This window comes from Ochotona princeps, chromosome 21 (genome assembly GCF_030435755.1).
Source record: "Ochotona princeps isolate mOchPri1 chromosome 21, mOchPri1.hap1, whole genome shotgun sequence".
Lineage (NCBI taxonomy): Eukaryota > Metazoa > Chordata > Mammalia > Lagomorpha > Ochotonidae > Ochotona > Ochotona princeps.
In genome coordinates, this window is record NC_080852.1 from 31,036,366 (window position 1) to 31,054,709 (window position 18,344).

Sequence of the window (18,344 nt, forward strand, 5' to 3'; positions counted from 1 at the left end):
AAGGAACTAATTCCGTCTAATTGTTACCACTTTAAAAGTACTTTGTGCTGAGGAGAAGCTATTTCTGACTTACTGTGCTTCTATTAAAGACACAAGTCTGAACAGGTCAGCCCTCCCACCAGGCTCCTCCAGCAGCTAGCGGGAGGATGGAGTGTTCTAGTTCTGATGAGCAGATAAATGTCTCCCCTCGCAGTTCAAAGCGAGCTGCAGGAGTTCCCCTTGGCATGAGTCATGGCTGCGGGCAGGCGCTTACAGCCCAGGTTGCTCCTACGTCACTGTTCCCATCTGCCAGGGCGCCCACTGCCTTCCAGCCTTGCTCTTTTACCTCAGTGCAGCCCCCAAACCAGGAACGAACGAGGCCGCTGCTCCCGTGCTCCTGAGCTCCCCTCCCATGAACGCCAAGCAGCCACACACTGAGAACCTGGCAAATGACGGAGACACTGTCCTCGAGCGGAGCTGTGCTGTGCTCTCAGCACTGAGTGACAAGGAAAAAAAGTGACACCATTGAATGAATTAAAAGTTTAATTCTGAACCATTTTTATAACCGCATTTTTCTCTGGAAGCATCGTATCACAGCAGGTTACATCAACTTTGGGATAAAAGGCAACTGGGAAACTGTCCAAACAAGGTTCCAATAACACCTCTTACTCATTACCCTTCCCGTACATATCCCAAATAAAGTTTTTGATCAAAAACATGAAATAGAGCCACCTGCTTATTTTAAGCATATTAAAAAGGAAACCAATTGGACCGTTTCTATTTGTCTATTTTATACAAAAAGGCTACACAATGTTACACTTTGTCAGATTACAATTAGAGTGATTATGAATTAGTGTTCTACACCATTACTCAATTCTTAAAAATTAGAAATTGCTGCAGCAGTATTCACTATAACTTAACACTACCAGACTTAAAAAACTACTGCCAAAAAAAAAAATAAAGAGGAGGAAAAAGGAAAAAAAAGAAATTAAAAGAGCTACTCCAAAGCAAGCGAAGTCAGTACCATTACAGAGTAAAAACAACAACAAGCAAGGCTAGGGTTTGATAAATTCCATCGTGTGATCCATTCTTGTGCATTCTTCACTTCTTGAGTCACTCCCCAAATCCATTTGTATTGTTACTCCTCGACCAAAAAGGACCAGAACAAAAAGTTTACTTCAATTGTTCCCATAGGAAACTCAGCTTGGTTAGTGTGTCAGGCACTTTCTGAGATACCAGCCCACCCTCGAGCCCTCTCAGCAACTCTACAGGCCAATCACAATGCAAGTTCAGACAATATAGCTGTATAAAGAGAGAAAGGCTGCTATTAATGTTTAAAACAGCAAATGGTACTCATCTGAGTATTAAGTTGCAAAAGCTGTGGCAAAAAACATTAAAGTTAATAACTTTCACACATGATCACATAACAACCAGAAATCTGAACATTCCAATGTTCCAAGACATCTTCCAAAGTACGTGTCTGTTTGTGTGGTGATTTACAAATAGGCCTAAACCACTCCCACCCTACCAACCAAGTCCTTCTCAAGTTCTGTAGGCAGAGTAAAAGTATTTTACCCAAACTGGCTTTTTAAAACTTCTTACCTAAAGGATGATTTACAGGTCAGTATCAAACCAGGCCAGCTGATTGCTGTCACCTGGAGGCAGCCCGTCCATGAGGTCCTGGGCATGCCCCAGATCCGGCAGCCCGTCCACCGGATAGTCAGCACCGGGGTGGTGGCCACCCATTTCATGCTCCATCATGGGGTCCATTCCCAAGGCGTCCTGGCCATAGCCACCGGAGTGAAAGGAACGGTAACTGGGATCTAGGAGTCAGACAGCAACAAGATGGCAGCGGGGGAGAAGCAGAAACAAGACACACATCAGGGTATCTGAACTGGATTAGCTATTTATCATAAAACACCGCTTCTCTGCGTTCAGCTCTCATACTACCATGCAACTACAAGAGACAATGTCTTCAACACTCTAACCCGTTCCCAATCTATCAAGTGTCAACCCAGGGCTGGAACAGGTTTTTTTTTTCTGCCAGGAGTCATTTCAAACAGCATTTGCAGCCATACAAAATTACCAACTTAAACATCAGCCTGTTCGAGATTTACTGAATTGCAGCTCCCACCTGCTACCAGCCACACCAACTGATTTCACAGCTGTGCCTGGCCAGTGGCTCCAGATGTCCTCCAGCCCCGAGTCCTGGCCATCAGCAAGTCAGGGGAAGGAGGTCAAAGTAATGACAATGGGCCCTGACTGGTGTAAGCTATCTGTTCAAAGTCCAAGTGACACCCACAGAAGCGCCCCTGGCAATGAAGCACCTCGTGTCCCAGGAAGCATAGGGACTTCCCTGGTTGGCTCATCAACACCAGCAAAGAGGACACTGGTAAACTCAAGATGGAGACAGCGGTCAGTGGTCATCAAATCGAATAGGCATAGCAAACTCTGACCTACACAGAGAGACTGGATCTTCACCTTCCTGGGTGAACTGGAGACAAATGTACTAAGGATGCTCTGACTGAAACAAGAGTGAACGCAGTGAACATTTGCCAGGTGTCAGTCGGCTGCCTGCTCTGTGCGCGCACTTCCCCAGGTTCGTTCCAGAGACCGCCGCCTCTGGGGTTCAGGAACGGCCTAACTGCAGCCACTGTTTTCCTGCCAACACTGCTTTCCCAGATGAGCACGCCACACCTTTTGATAAAGCTTTGGGACTTCAGCTTGCCTGGAGTTAATTTTTAAAAATGACACACATACCATCCTGGCGATATCCAAGGGGTTCTCCCTGCGCACCAATATCAAGTCCAAGGTCAGCAGTCTAAACAGGAGACAAGAAAATGGAAACTGAATCGCAAAGTCTGATGCTTTTAAACATTCAGATTACAAAACTCAGAATATGCTTGGAAAATGGAATTCCTTCAAAATTTCACCCATCAGATATTAGTATTATGTGCAGAGAAAACAAGCACTAACTCCTTTCCACAAATATATACCAAGCAGCTGACAGTGTCTGAGGGACTAGCGAACTAAACAGGCAAAAGCACCTGCCTGCAACAGAAGCTGCCGAAAGCCAGGGTGTGCTCAGGGAAGGAGTCTCGGCTGGAAAGACAATGTTGCGACTAACCAAGACTGAGTCATGCCTGGGCAAAGTCAAGTACCCTAACATGTTCTAACCAAACACATTCCACACTGCCTGGCAGAGTGTGACTGTAGGACCAGGTACTATATAGTCAACCACTACAGGATGGGTAGAACTTCCGAGCAGTTCTAACGTTAATGAGAAACCATGTTCCCAGGAACACTTGTACTGAAGTCAAAAGTTGTTCATCAATAAATTGACCAACTGTTTATACTCTTCTGAACTGTTCTTTTTGTCGGAGGAATTCTAATGTTAAGCAGCATAGCTTGCAATTCTTTTTTAATGTTATTTACATTAGCTAAGAAGGATGCATGCCCATGTCGCCCACCAGTTAGGGTCGGGAGAGTAACCTGTGACTGCTACACGGGGGGAAGGCATGCTCGGGGCGAGGATGGCCGCTGAGTGGCAAGGCAGCCTCGCGCAGCGCAGGCTCCAGGTGACCATGCCGACTGCCTACCTCATTCCAAGCCATGGGCTCTGTTCTGAAGAGGGAACTGGTCAGCTCCACCGAAAGCCTTTTCTTATAGTCTTGTGGCTTGTCCTCAGACATTCGGAACAAAACTGCAGCGGCATATGTTGCTGGGAAAGGAAAAAGACCCTAAGAGAAAGCCGAGACACCACTGTCCCCCTCCCCTGGTGGCCCTGGTGCCTTTCCTGCTTACCGACACCTTCATTCCTAGAGTGAAGTAGCTCGGTCAGAGGAGCCGTGGCTCCCTCCGCCTCAATGGCTTCTGCAGCCTCCTTGTCCTGAGCCAGTTCACAGAGGACGCCTGCAGCCACTCTCTGGATATTCTCAATGGGCGAATAAAGCAGCTATGGAGAAAACAAAACGGAACAAAACCCAAATGAAAGCATGCCAAGCACCCCCACTGGAGCACAGACCCCCCACCCCCAGCTGTTCAGCGTGTAAGCAGCTGTCACTATGCTGAAGCAGTCTCCCTATGTCAGGTTTCTAGAATACTTTTAAGTTACACTTTCACCAGAAGTAATTAAAGATTTGGGAGACTCCCAAACTTTCACCAGAAGCATTGGGAGGGTGGGCTGGGAACCTGTACCCTGGGAGAGGCCAGCCCTCCTCCTTCCAAAACTAAGCACGCTGCAAAGCAGAATGTAAATGTTTTCCCTTTTCTTCTGGCTGTAGTTAACAAAAAAAAAAAAAAAAATGAAATGAAATGTGAGTGTCCTAATTTTGGTTCCAAATATTATGAAAAACACAAACTTTATGGACATGTCAAGTCTAGGAACACCTCACGTAAAAACTAACATACCTGCACAAACAATGGAATGGTGTTTAACCCTCTGATTACAATCCGGTTGTGGACGTCCCGAGCCAGGATGTGCAGGGCTCCAGTACAACCTTCAACGATTTCTTCCATGCGGACACCCTCCTGCCGGAAACAAACACTGGCTGTTAACAGGCCGTTCTTTAAAGTTCACACATATATAAAGCAGTTTAAATGAGAGAAATTTCTAGACTGCAGGTATCCACATTATATGCCCAAAGCTGCCTATATGTTTAACTAGTTCATGAAATAAAAGGATTCCTGTTAGCCGGACATCAGGGAAGCCCCAGGCAGCACTGACCCACGCCACAGCCCTCCTAGACACACGGCGCTGTGCAAGGGACAACTGGCCTTGTAGGGTGCTTGCTAGGGCTTCAAATCCACTCAACCAACTACAGAACAAAGCTTCATTATACTGGACTGTGTAGCCATTGTGCACTGTGATTCTCCAAAGTCTAACAATTATTTACATTGTATTAGATATTACAAGCAATTCCAGAGATGATTTAAACTATAAAGAAGGATGGGCATCAGTTCCATATAACCAGGGACTTGGGTTCCAGCATCCGAGCAGGATCCTACAGCCAGTGCCCTTCACTCCCAAGGGATAAGCATGCATCTCCCAGAGGTCATTCTCTTAGGCGAAGATGCGTAGATGTTCTCCTGCTATGCGCCAGTGTTGCCATGTCCTCTATACTTCTGTAGAAATTGACACTGTTGGTAAATATTTCATAAAGTATCATCACCAACTGCCAGAAGAAATTTCGCTCTTCAGGAGAGCCTTCTAAAACCAGTCAACCCATAGTCTGGATGACAAGATCATCTACGCCCCAGGTACTGTTGACCTGAGGTAAGCAGCTCACACACATTTCACACACAGAACCAAGAGCACAATGATCCTTCCCGCTGTCCTTGCTCGTGCCCCCTCTGGCCCTCCCTGCTCCCTCCGGATTTACACTCAGAACCACTGAATATTCAATTAGCAGCAAGGAGAAAAACCACCGTTTCTCTAGCATATAGACAAAAAATTTCAAAACATCAATTCCACAAATACACATTATTTGTTAAAGTTACAATTCTAATGCTTCTATTAGCTTTTAAAAACAGACTTTTTTGTGTGTCTTTTTATGAAGACATAAAATCTCCTTTTTAGTCAAATTTAAAAGTACAAATAAATGCTCTTGGCATGCCACTTAGCTGCCCCACAGTAACACAAAAGGCGATCAGCAGAGAAGGCCAAAGTCCTAGCGCGTTCATCTACGGAAACCACTGGCAGGGTGGAGTGGCCAACCTCTACCCCGGCAAGGCCATCTTTCTTATTTTAAATAACCTAATTAGAAGAAACTTTTGAAAGGTCTAGGTCTTAGATAAATGAAGAACAAGCTAGTTTGAATATTCAAATTCAAATTTTACAGCTCCAGACTAAAGACACTATGGCTAAAGACTGCAGAAACACTAGCATTTACTCTGAACTCAGTTTTATAACCTATGTTCATGAAACAGTTTAAGTCTCTCCTACAAGAGAGTTGGAAAGGCCAATCAAGTAACCGATCCTGCACAGAACACGCCCCAGGACTAGTGAAGGCAACACAGCCCTCACCTCTGCCATTACAGAAAACTCTGGGTTTTCACTCATACTCTTTTTCAGGAAGGGTGTTAGGGGAGCCAGTAACCAAGGTAACTTAGAATCGCTAAGATTCACCTACCACAAACTGCTGCTGTGTTCCACCCATGGATGTGCGGCGCTGAGTATCCTGATGTGCACGAACAAGCAACTGAACTAGTCGAGGAATGGCCCCCTGCTCACGCAAAGGTGCATGATTGGCTGGACAAAGGGCAAGATTTCGAATCAATCCAACAGTAGCCTGCAGATAAGAATACAATTCACAAAATCATTTTCTTGGCTGAAAACTCCCAAACAAAACCTATTTGTATAAGCTAAAAGTAGCACTGACCACACCAACATTTAAGAATCCTACCCATCCCAGCCAAGCTGTCAGCCCCTCGGCTTCGACGCCCAGCTCTCCAGCGCCCACCGGCAGCAGAGGCGGCTGGTGCCCAGCTCTCCAGCACCTACTTTGTTGCCGACTTACCTTTATGAGAGGCCAGTGGGACGGCGGGTGCAGGAGCTTCACTACAACCGGCAGGCCGTAGTGGAGGCGGACAGCATTCTGGGCCATCTCTGCTTCCTGGTGTCGGCTGGTGAGATGGCGGAGGGCACAGATGGCAGGCTCTGTGATGTCTTCCCTGTCACCAGCACGCAGGACGGTACGCACAAGAGCCTCTATGCCACCCACTTGGCACACCATCATCTTATTCTTGTAATTATTGCAAGTGAGGTTGGAAAGGATTCCCGCTGCACAGGTGACCACATTTATATCATCTGAACCCAAAAGCTGAACCAGAGTCCCAAGCAGCCCCTCCATTCCTTCCTGTGGGGACAAGAATAGACGCTGAGGACTCTGTTCCCCTTAACTGCATCACAAAAGCACACTTTAATTAGAAGTTACCTGCTTAGTTGCTGCGTCCGAGAGATTTCTCAGAGTCCAGAGACAGTTCTGAACAAGACGCTGGCTTGGATCTGTCAGGTGGAGTCCCAGGGCCTGCATTCCCCCTAGACGTGCAGAAGGGTACGACACAGCGGCCGTTAGCTCAGGGCCTAGCAAGGCTGGGTATCCACAACTTCCTCCCCGAGGACTCCTGTTCCATTGCCTTAGGATCCTCTCAATTTCCCTTTCTATTTCAGTCCATCTCCAAAGTGACAGTTTGTCAAATATTTTTTGGTTCCTCCCTATTTGCAAAAAAACTTCATGATCTCCACAGTTCTCCTGCGGTAATATTCGCATCCATCATTGCAAAATACATACTCCGTGTTGGACCATGTTCTGAATTGGAGGGACTGTACTTCGGTGGAAGCAGACAAGAAATACAGGTAAAAGTTCAAAGTATATGGGCAGATGATATGAAGTGGTAACAAGACAATGGAGAGAGGTTACACTTTCGAATAGAGCGACTGGGTCACTCTGGTGCCAAGCTGACACCTGAGCATAAACTTTTCAGGAAGAACAACCCAGAAAAAGGCACCGAAACACTTACTGCCCAGGGACACTTCCCATCACACTGGACCCTTAGGGATGCTGACCTTGGTAATAGGAACTTTTAACTCTGTCCAACTCAAACCACCCCTAAATTCAGTATCAGACTTCCTCTGTGAGTCGTTTTATTTCCTCAACTTAGGTTAGGTGTACTTGCTGCTAATTCCCATGGGACACTGTCCCTCCCCGCCATGGCATTTATGACAAGTGCCTTCCATACAAGACACAGATCACGTCTGCTGGATTCTTTCCACATACTGATACTGATCTTCTCTCCTCCCTCAGCAGCTGTTCCACCGAGAGTAAATGCTCATTAACACGCCTGCAGCCACCCAGCAGCTCAGGGAGACGACTGCAGGTAGACGAGCTCCCATCCCAGCTACCCGACCGTTACACAAGGGAAACTCTACCATATGTATCTGCAGTCACTCTGACTACAGTTAGCGTTTTAAATTATGTTGTATGAAAGTTACCAATCCCTTTCATCCTATTTATCATCATGACACAGATCACACTTTCGGCTGCTGCAACCAAATGATCCTTTCACAAGAAACAATCCACAGTCTCACTCTGGTCCGTTGCTCTGTTCTAAAACTCAACTGTTGAATTTCCAGAAACCAACAGGGCATTCCATAATCTGGTCTTCTTGCTTCTGGTCATTAAAAGTTATCTACAAAATGCAAGTACTAATTTCCCAAGTGTAACACTGTGACGCTGTGTCCCTGTTCAATATCCATCAAAAGCTTCTCATTATTTTTAACAGAAAGATCCAAATATTTCTGTAAGTTTGAGGAACCCCTTAGGCTGTGGATCCCAGTTCCAGAATAAAGCATAAGCAAACTCCATGAGGAATTCCGACAGGTTCCAGAGTGATGTGCCCAGTATGGCCCCGTCGAGCCCCGCCTCCTCCCGCGCATCTCCCATTACTAAGCTTTACTCGTACAGCCTGTTGCTCCAGCATCTGCAGCTCCAACCACTCCTTCTTACCTCTAGGCACAGGAATGTGTTTTTTCTCTACCTGGAACTGACTTAACCCTCACATACAGACAACAGACAGGTTTTTTTTTCTCTCGTCCATTTTATCTTTCTCAGGGAAGCCCCTTCATAATTAATTAGCTCCTTTTCCACTAACACTGCCAACACTAATTCATGTCTCTTGCTCCACTGATTCCAACCTGTAATCACATTTTTGCATATACAAGGTCAAGGGACCAACCGTATTGGTTGTTTATCTGGTATATACTGATACCTTATTGCATTGCTTTAGTTAGATGCTAAGTCTTTTCAGAATAAAAAAACATCAGAAGAACCTACTGGAATTTCTCACAGTTGAGTTTTTCTCCTGGGGAATTTTTGTTACTGCCTGTAAGGCAGTTGCAGGGGCAGGCAGAGAGAACACACTTCCCTCCATGCCCTGGCTCACTCCCCAAATGCCTCCAACAGGCCAGGCTGGGCCAAGGCAGAGCCCCAAGTGCAGACCTGCATCTGGGTCCTCCTGCATGGTGCAGAGATCCACACCTGAGCCATCTCCGTCTGCCCCCAAGCACGCACATCAGCAGGCAAGCATCTGAGGCGGCATCTTAACGACTGCCGTAAGACCTGCTCCTAAGCTTCTAACTTCACATATTCCAGCTACTCAGCCCTCCCTGTCACTTCAGAATCTTTAATTAACAAACACTCCAGGGGGTCCATGCAGTGGCATAGCACAACAATCCACCACATGGATTGCCACCTATGATGCCGGCATTCCCACATCATAACTGGTTCAAGTCCTGGAACCTCCTCTTCTGATCCAGCTACCTGTTAATGCTACGGGAAAGCAGTGGAGGATGGCACAAGGGCAGGGTTCCAAGCACTCCTGTGGGAGACCAAAGGAAGCTCCTGCCTCCTGGCCTCAGATCAGTTTGGCTCGGGCTATCTGGGAAATGAACCAGCGAGGGAAGATCTCTGTCTCTCCCTAACTCTTGCAAGTAAAATAAATAAATCTTTAAAAAGCAACACTCCCTTGATTCTGATTAAATTAGCCTTAAAAGAATTTCTTCCAAGCCACACAGGTACTTTTCAGACTGCTGCCTTCTGCACGAGCTCAGCAAACACTTGTTTGCTCCTAAGGCTGTGGCCCTAGTCCATCAGGTGCCCTGGGAAATCATCCACTTCACTGCAGCGTAACAATGCACTTTACTAGGACAGGCCATTAATGGCCCACATAGTCCCAAGCCAGCAAATCTTGGATCTACCCAAAATCAAAATTGACAATTTGTATCAAGCATAGTATCTGCCAGGACATTCCATGATTAATAAACTTATGCCAAAACCAGCCCTCACCAGCACTGATCCAGGTATGCAGCTGACCTTACAGGTTGAGTGGGATCTTGGATGCAAAATAAATGAGAACACCTACTTTCAGTCCAGAGCTATTGCTTTTGCCTAAATTAACTAGAACTGCAGTTGCTCATGAGACCTCAAAATACACACATACTTACCAGCTTCCACGATAGCCGGCTTATTACTAGAGCAGACAGACAGCACCTTCAATACTCTGCTTGTGGTCCACAGTAGTTTCTCGTAAGTGTAGGTCCTCATTATATTTACTAAAGCTTGCGGTCCTCCGCTGGCCAGAATGATCAGCTAGAAAGCGTGTACATACTGTTCGTGACTGGAGCTTCATCACATGCATGAGAACAGCCATTACCTTACAATAACTTCAGTTTGCTTGTCACTGGATGTAAATGCATCCCTGGACCTTTTCACTCGTGTTCCCCACCTAGGGGCCCCATGCACTTGCTACTCCTCAGTGTACTCACTCTAACTCAGACATCCCAGAACATATCATCAGCCCTGCCTTTCTCCCACAATGATCACAGCGAAGAGGAATTATGTTGACATGCAATACTAATGTTCAAATATAAAAGTTATATCAAAACAGGGCCCGGCGGCGTGGCCTAGCGGCTGAAGTCCTCGCCTTGAAAGCCCCGGGATCCCATATGGGCGCCGGTTCTAATCCCGGCAGCTCCACTTCCCGTCCAGCTCCCTGCTTGTGGCCTGGGAAAGCAGTCGAGGACGGCCCAAAGCTTTGGGACCCTGCACCCACGTGGGAGACCCGGAAGAGGTTCCTGGTTCCCGGCGTTGGATCAGCGCAGCACCGGCCCGTTGCGGCTCACTTGGGGGGTGAATCATCGGACGGAAGATCTTCCTCTCTGTCTCTCCTCTCTGTATATCTGACTTTGTAATAAAATGAATAAATCTTTAAAAAAAAAAAAAGTTATATCAAAACAACTTGAAAATTTGAACCACACAACCCAATCATTTTGTATTTTTCTGATCACATCCACTTTAAAAAGGGATACCAAAAAATATTCATTCACTACTGCCCTCCCTTTACATCCCTATATGCCCCCCACCTCCAGACACTGCCTGAGTTTTGAAAATCAAATATTCACTGTATGCCTCTTCTAAATGTTGCTTCCCACTAGCCATTCATTATGTTCTACAAACTCCTACACTGTCTGCCCCATCACAGTAACCGCAAATCCTTTCTCTTCTGAATTTCTTATATTCCCCCCTTTTCAGGACCTTCAAAGATGCTATTTTCTTAGCAAACTCTCTTCTAATCAATTCTTTCTCACAATAAAAGGTGGACTCAATGGTTACTTCCATTAGGTCTCTGAACACTCAAGACAATGTCAATTTCGTGTGCCCTGTGCCCTCCTCGTCTCTACTCCTTCCCTAAAACATGAAGCGGGCAGTTTACTCCTTCACCGCCTTACAACAGTTCAAAGAGAACCCCGCCTGCTCTACGAGCGCTCAGCGTGGCGCTTTAGTCTCAGATGTTTGGAGATGGAACTGCTTCATCCAAGTCATGGGAGCCTGACCGTCAGGTCCCGGCCTGAGAGGACACTGCAGGCTTCCCAGTGCTCCATGAAAGCCACACTAAGAACAATTCTTTTACCTTGCTTTCTTGATTGCCATAAGCTAAAATCTGAAGGCAGTCTGTTGTAATAGCCAAAAACTTAACATTTGTTTTGTTCAGCAAAGCAACCATTTTCTGCAGTCCACCAGCTAAACGCACTGCCATTTTAGCTCCTTCTTGATGCAGTAAGAGATTATGGAGAGTTGTAATGGCATAAAACAGCACGGAATCCACGGGAGAGCTGCAGGGAGAAGGAAGCCTCATCAGAGTGGTTGTGACAGCATCTCCCCGGCAGTCCAGCACTCCCTCCCTGCTTTCTTACCCAAGCATTTTCACCAGGGCAGGGATGCCTCCAGACTTAAAGATGGCTAACAGGCCCTCACGATGATGGGAAAGGTTGTGCAAGGTTCCAGCAGTACAACGAGCTGTTTCCACATCGTTTGTATTCTGCATGGTGCGTACGATAGCAGACACCATCTGAGGAGAACGCATGATGGCGTGTCTGGAAGCTTCCTTTTTAGAAAGCTGATGGACCATAACTGCGGCCTTATTCACCACCACCTGTAATTAAGAGACATCATTACTTTTCAGTACTGATACTGGGGAACCATCAGGAAACCACTCTCTTGAATTTCCTTCAAAGCCACTAAAAAGTGAGCCATAGCACTGCTTACCTGATCCTCATCATTTAGCAGTTTCGTCAGTTCCGGGATTGCGCGGGTGGCAAGTTCTGCATCATCCTGATAGTTAATCAAGTTGACAACCGCATGTTTCAGCATTTGTGAAGGCTCAGCCAGACGCTGTACGTTAGTGGGATGAGCAGCATCAAACTGTGTTGATGGGATCTGCATGCCTTCATCTAACGTCTCAGGGAACATAGCAGCTCGCACTCTCTGAGCTCGAGTCATCGCATACTGGCCATCAATATCTAGAAGGGAAATTCAACACCCGACACCCACAGTTCAGAATTTACTGAAGAGCAGGCTAGCCTGAAGAAGTGACATTCATGACGTGACACTGCACATCAAATCATCTACAGGAAGGAGACACAGAGTTGAAGCAAGCAAGAAATGCAACCACCCTGTTCTCCTCCCTTACAGGCTAACTTGAATACATTCTTGGAGGTGGTGTTACGGCACAACAAGGGAAGCTGCCATCTGCAACCCTGGCATGCTATATAGGTGCCAGTTTGAATACTGGCTGCTCCACTTCTGATTCAGCCCAACAGTAGCTGTCACAGCCATCTGGGGAGTGAACAGCCTTTCAAATAATATCATTAGAAGCGCCCTCTGCCTTTCTTACCAGCTACTTGCTCCTGAGTGAAGGACTGGGAGAAGCCCTGCTCCCACTCATACAGGACTTGGGAGGTGTCCACGTCCTCTTCCTCCGGGTTGCCTTTCCCACTCAGAGAAGGAGCTGTGGTGGTGGCGCCGGAGTGGATCCCAGAGTCCAGGTAGGACTGCTGTTGCCAGTGACTCACAGCTGCTTTCCGGTCTGGCTCCATGGCCATGTCCAACTCCATCAAATCTGCTGTGAAAGTGAAAACATATTAACAATTACTACTTTGAAATCGTTGCCTTAATTTTTGAAAAACTCTTGATATAATCCATTGAAGCACTTTTAGAAATAGTCCTATCTGAAAGACAGCCAAGAAAGCAGAATGACAAGGCAGGATTAGCTCAGAAATGGGCGCCCTTCCGGGACCACCTCACAGTGACTGAATCAGTGGGAGAATGGTACCGCATCCAGGTTCCAGAAAGAGCCACCCGGACTAGATTCCTGCTGGTGGCTTGTTTGCTATTTCACCAAGCCATCAGGAGTGAGCAGACAATGGAGCAAAAGGCAGCCTGACAAGTCAGCAGGGAGCGAGCAAAGCAGGGGGGTCGGAGCCAGCCTGGGTCAAGAGCCAAGAAGCAGAGCCCCAGGGCAGTAACTAAGACTTAGGACACAAACCTTGAGTAGCCATTGTCCACGGCGGATTTTCAAAACAGTTGTATAGTAAACGTCAAGATACCCTAAAAAAAGTCAATCAAAAATTATTAGGATTTTAAATTATCTGTCTTTTAATACAGTCACTGGAATGCCTGCTAGATGATATGGACTATGCCCACAAAACACCAAAACTCCTTTCACGGAGTGATACATGTCACAAACACCTCTAACATGTTGTTGCTGAGTCAAATCTCTCCCACAAAACTGCCTCAACACTCACCTCTCCTCAAGACAAAATGAATGTCAGATGTTCAGGGTGCTGAATGAGCAAGCATAAAAGCGCCAATAAGGAAAGCCAAGGGGGAAAAAAAACCCAATTTTTTTGTGTGTGAATTCCTGAAGACCTCTTCTTTTTTAACCTCTCTAAACACTTAAGTGTCTAACAGTAGAGGTCCAATAGCAGTTTAAAAATCACCAGACTTTCACTGAACAAAGTCAATCAGTTTTTTTTAACACAGATCACCTAAAATACTTTCATAAAGCAGATCCTGGTGAATAGTTCAAAACAGTGGTATCAGAGGTTTTGCAAAGAAGCAAAATTACTTTTCCCATGGAAGTCTGCAACATTAAAAAAAAAAAAAAGCATTCACTAGTAAAGGCTTTCCAGGTTCAAATTTACAGCAGTATGATAGTATGATTACAAGTATAAATACACATATTACCAATGGGGATGTTACTTTGATCAGTATGAACTCTGATCATTTCACAAATCTTAGCAATTTACTTGACATTTGTGCTTAGGCGTATCGTGCAGCATTCAGAGGCACGCTGTCTCCAAACAGAACCACCTACAGGGCACAGTCCACACCTCAACGCTCAAAGCATCCTAATGGCAAGGTGTGCTTTATTACAAAGTTACCACAAATTCATACTGCACTCCAAATTAACAGTGCTTACAAGTCAATGCAATGGTATGTTGAGAAATGGAATGAGATATCTAAATGTGACCTGTGTTTTCAATTAATAGATAAAGTCTGAATGTTTAATAAACTTGGAAACTACACACTAATATCCTATTTCTTCAATGTAAAGTACATGCTGGTTAGTCCTGACATCCACTCTTCCAATGAGATTTTTGTAATTATAAAGACCATCTGACACCTAAATCTGAGAACAGCTGTTGTTTCAGAACTACGGTAGAACCACAACCATTTATATACTCAACAGAATAAAAATGACAAAACAAAGGTGATCCCTATTCAAGAATCTCATTTAAGATCACAGAGTCGGGCCCGGCGGCGTGGCCTAGCGGCTAAAGTCCTCGCCTTGAACGCCCCGGGATCCCATATGGGCGCCAGTTCTAATCCCGGCGGCTCCACTTCCCATCCAGCTCCCTGCTTGTGGCCTGGGAAAGCAGTTGAGGACGGCCCAATGCATTGGGCCTGCACCCGCGTGGGAGACCCGGAGGAGGAGGTTCCAGGTTCCCGGCTTCGGTTCGGCGCGCACCGGCTGTTGTGGCTCACTTGGAGAGTGAATCATCGGACGGAAGATCTTCCTCTCTGTCTCTCCTCCTCTGTGTATATCTGGCTGTAATAAAATGAATAAATCTTTAAAAAAAAAAAAAAAGATCACAGAGTAAGTAGGACTATGTGTTTAATATAACAGGACTGCAGTATGCATAGAAACCTCCATTTATTTTAAGATTTATTTACCTTTATTGGAAAGGGAGATTCAGAGAGAGGAGAGACAAAGATCTTACGACCTCTGGCTCACTCCCCAAGTGGCCACAATGGCTGGAGCTGAGCTGAGTCAAAGCCAGGAGCTTCTTCCGGGTCTCCCACATGGGTGCAGGGGCCCCAGAATCTGAGCCATCCTCGACTGCTTTCCCAGGCCACAGGCAGGGAGCTAGTCGGGAAGTGGAGCAGCTGGGATACGAACCGGCACCTATATGGGACCCTGGCACATGCAAAGTGAGTATTCAGCCACCAGGCTGTTGCGCCGGGCCCAGAAACCTCCATTTTTAATAAACATTCTTGGAAGCACCCAGTGATCTGCAACCCACACTCTGAACAGATGATGCTGAAGGTACCCAGGCTCTCCGTCCACTGCTGCTACACCTGCTATCTTTCAGCACTTTCTCACGCCTCTGGAAAATTAACCAGTGAAAGGATCAATACTTCTGGCAACACCACCAGGCTCGGAAACCAACTAGCATTCACCTCTGTTGGCTGTAAGTTGTTGAAGAAACACAGATGCAACTGGCTTCAAGTGGAAAAGTACTTGAAGTCTCATTTCCCTGGTGTTGAAAAGCTAAACATTTTAGCTGTTACCAGATAAAATCTGTTTATGTGGACAGACCTGGTAAGTTAAGCATATTTTATGATTTTATGGGAAATGCAAACTCAAGTTGCAAATATGCATCTATGCATATGTTGATGTCTCAATAATATTTTTTAGCAATATATGTAAAAACTTCTGCTCCCCAGTGCAACCCCTACAAACTGAGATAGGGCCGTACGTCTAGAGTAGAGAGGTTAACACAAGGGGACAAGGGGCAAAAACTAGGCTCTGCAGAGGCAAGAGCACCGCCCCGCTCCGCCCAACGGCCGAGCGTCCTCACGAGGACAGCGGACAGACTGCCCCGTCCAGAGGACCAGGACACAGCCTTGTCCCACAGGAAAGCCTTTCTCCCTGTTTTTCAGGCCCAGGACTGGCCCCCCTGCCACCATGTGCCCCCATCCCTGAGTTCAATCAAGGCTCTTCCGGAAACTTCCAACTCCAAACAAGCTCAAGAACACCGACTCCACAGAAACAAGCGATTTAAAAATGGAGCTAGATGGGCCTGGTGTGGTGGTCTAACGGCCAAAGCACTCGCCTTGCAAGCGCCAGGATCCCATATGGTTGCCGGTTCTAATCCCGGCAACCTCGCTTCCCATCCAGCTCCCTGCTTGTGGCCTGGGAAGGCAGTCAAGGACGGCTCAAAGCCTTGGGACTCTGCACCGGCATGGGAGACCTGGAAGAAGCTCCTGGCTTCAGACTGGCTCAGTTCCAGCCATTGCGGCCACTTGGGGGGAGTGAGCCAGAGGTCGTAAGATCTTTGTCTCTCCTTCTCTAGGCAAATCTGCCTTTCCAATAAAATAAATAAATAAATAAATAAATAAATAAATAAATAAATAAATAAATAAATAAATAAAACTACGAAACCTGGAATAACTACTTCAGGATGCGGGTGACCGATTCAGGCGACAGCAGGCGACTGTGGTTCTGCCTGCCTTGCACCCGAGGTGATGGGATGTGCTGACAAAGACGGGGGCGGGTCAACCAACTTTCCATCTATTTTCTGTGTAGTCAACTGAAACAAACACAAACGCGTCTCTCCCTTTCCTCTTCCTGATACCTGAGCCGTGGCCTGGTCTACCCGTGGCCGCTGCAGGCATCTGGGAGGCAAACCAGCACACAGGAGAGCTATTTTGTCAGCCAGCCTGTCTTTCAAATAAGCCAAGTAGTAGGTACACAAAAAGGCTATCATGAGCTATCAGGGACAGTCTTCCTGTGTCAACCATTAATGCCTGGTACAAAACGTGTGTCTGTCATTTCCACAACAAAGTTCTATCATAACACTGACACAGTTCGTGGGAAATGGCATTAAAACGTAAATTGGGCATAAAAGTTTTAAAATCATACTGGCTCTTCAGAAACAAGTTTTTACATAAATGTCCACTCCATCTCCAAGCAGCACAAAGGTTAACGTTCTCAGGCGTCCTGGAGCGGAGACGCCGCCTCTGCCAGCACAGCGTCAACTCCAGAACACAGCTTGGAACCGATTAAAAAAAAGCCTCCTGAAGTTTATGTGACAAAATTGCACAAAGAATACACACCAACTTTCACCAGTGTGGGTAGGTGGACTGAGGGGCAGCAAGGAGGACAGGATGGGAAAATCCCCCACCATTAAAGACCGCTTCCACCCTGAGCAGTTTCACAGCACAACTACCATTTGCTAATTCAGTGATGACTATATGGACATTCCTGACTTTAATTCCTACACCTTATTTAACACGAAAACATCCGCATGTCAGCACTCCAGATAGCACCCAAGTAAGAAGAGTATCTCTGTACTTCAGCCTTTTGAAGTAATTAAAATGGGGCTATAAAGACATTAGTATTTCTCAAACATGAGGGAGGAAGCAGTGCCCTGGGGGAAGGTTCCGCAGTCACAGCAGCCATTGGAGGAACACTCCAATCTGAGACAAACCTTTTCTTCTTTGAACTTCACAAAATGCCCATTATACATTTTAGGACACTAATGTTTTGAGATACCTTTACACACATTTTAAGGACTTTATCCTCTAATAAGGAGATGAGAAAACTCAGTTGACATTTTAATAAAAGCTGGCAGTAGCAGGAAGCAGAGGCAGGCCTCAAGGCACTAGGACCCAGGACGCAGGCATCCCAAGTGGCAGCTTTTTCAAGATTTATTTTCTTCTTTTATTTGAAAGTCAGAGTCAGATAAAAGCAGAGATAGGTCTTCTATCTGCAGATTCTCTCCAAATGGCAGCAATGGCCGGAGCCAAGCTGATCCAGAGCCAGGAGGCAGGCGCTTCCTCCGGGTCTCCCGCACGGTGCAGGGGTCCAAGCACTTGAGCTCTCCTCCCCTGCTTTCCTAGGCCATAATAAGGGAGCCGGATCCAGAAGCAGAGCAGCCAGGACTTGAACCTGTGCCCACATGGATTGCCAGCATTGCAGGCAGCAACTCAGCTTACTACACTACAGCACACTACTGAAAAAGACACTTAATATCTATTTTCACTACATTAAAATTAAACCTATGTTAAAAAAGCCTATAGGAATAATTCTATGTATTTATGTGCTACCGTGCAACATCAGGGTAACCATCATTCTCCCGTTTTTGACATTACTACTGGAAGCTTTTTTTTTTCTATCTTTACAATGCAGGCTAGGTTGTTGTGAACTGGTCCTCCAACTATGCTGCATAACACTAGTAA

General features: G+C 46.2%; 1 protein-coding gene across 5 annotated transcripts in view; it reads right to left on the bottom strand.

Annotated features, from left to right (window-relative positions):
- Positions 1–504: 504 nt before the first annotated feature.
- CTNNB1 (catenin beta 1) overlaps positions 505–18,344 on the bottom strand; it is a 40,042-nt gene continuing 22,202 nt past the window's right edge. For 2 of the 5 annotated variants that reach the window (XM_004581383.2, XM_058678418.1), the window contains 14 exons: positions 13,363–13,424; positions 12,712–12,939; positions 12,084–12,337; positions 11,732–11,970; positions 11,449–11,650; positions 9,983–10,127; positions 6,915–7,018; positions 6,498–6,836; positions 6,111–6,269; positions 4,390–4,509; positions 3,784–3,934; positions 3,579–3,700; positions 2,740–2,800; positions 505–1,802 (listed from right to left, as the gene is read on the bottom strand). In XM_004581383.2, the coding sequence (XP_004581440.1) occupies positions 1,594–1,802; positions 2,740–2,800; positions 3,579–3,700; positions 3,784–3,934; positions 4,390–4,509; positions 6,111–6,269; positions 6,498–6,836; positions 6,915–7,018; positions 9,983–10,127; positions 11,449–11,650; positions 11,732–11,970; positions 12,084–12,337; positions 12,712–12,939; positions 13,363–13,375 (2,346 nt within the window). In that variant the 5' untranslated portion in view covers positions 13,376–13,424 and the 3' untranslated portion in view covers positions 505–1,593. Of the gene's footprint in view, positions 1,803–2,739; positions 2,801–3,578; positions 3,701–3,783; positions 3,935–4,389; positions 4,510–6,110; positions 6,270–6,497; positions 6,837–6,914; positions 7,019–9,982; positions 10,128–11,448; positions 11,651–11,731; positions 11,971–12,083; positions 12,338–12,711; positions 12,940–13,362; positions 13,425–18,344 lie in introns of those variants that run through there. The other 3 variants (XM_058678419.1, XM_058678420.1, XM_036497465.2) reach the window with 3 other exon arrangements.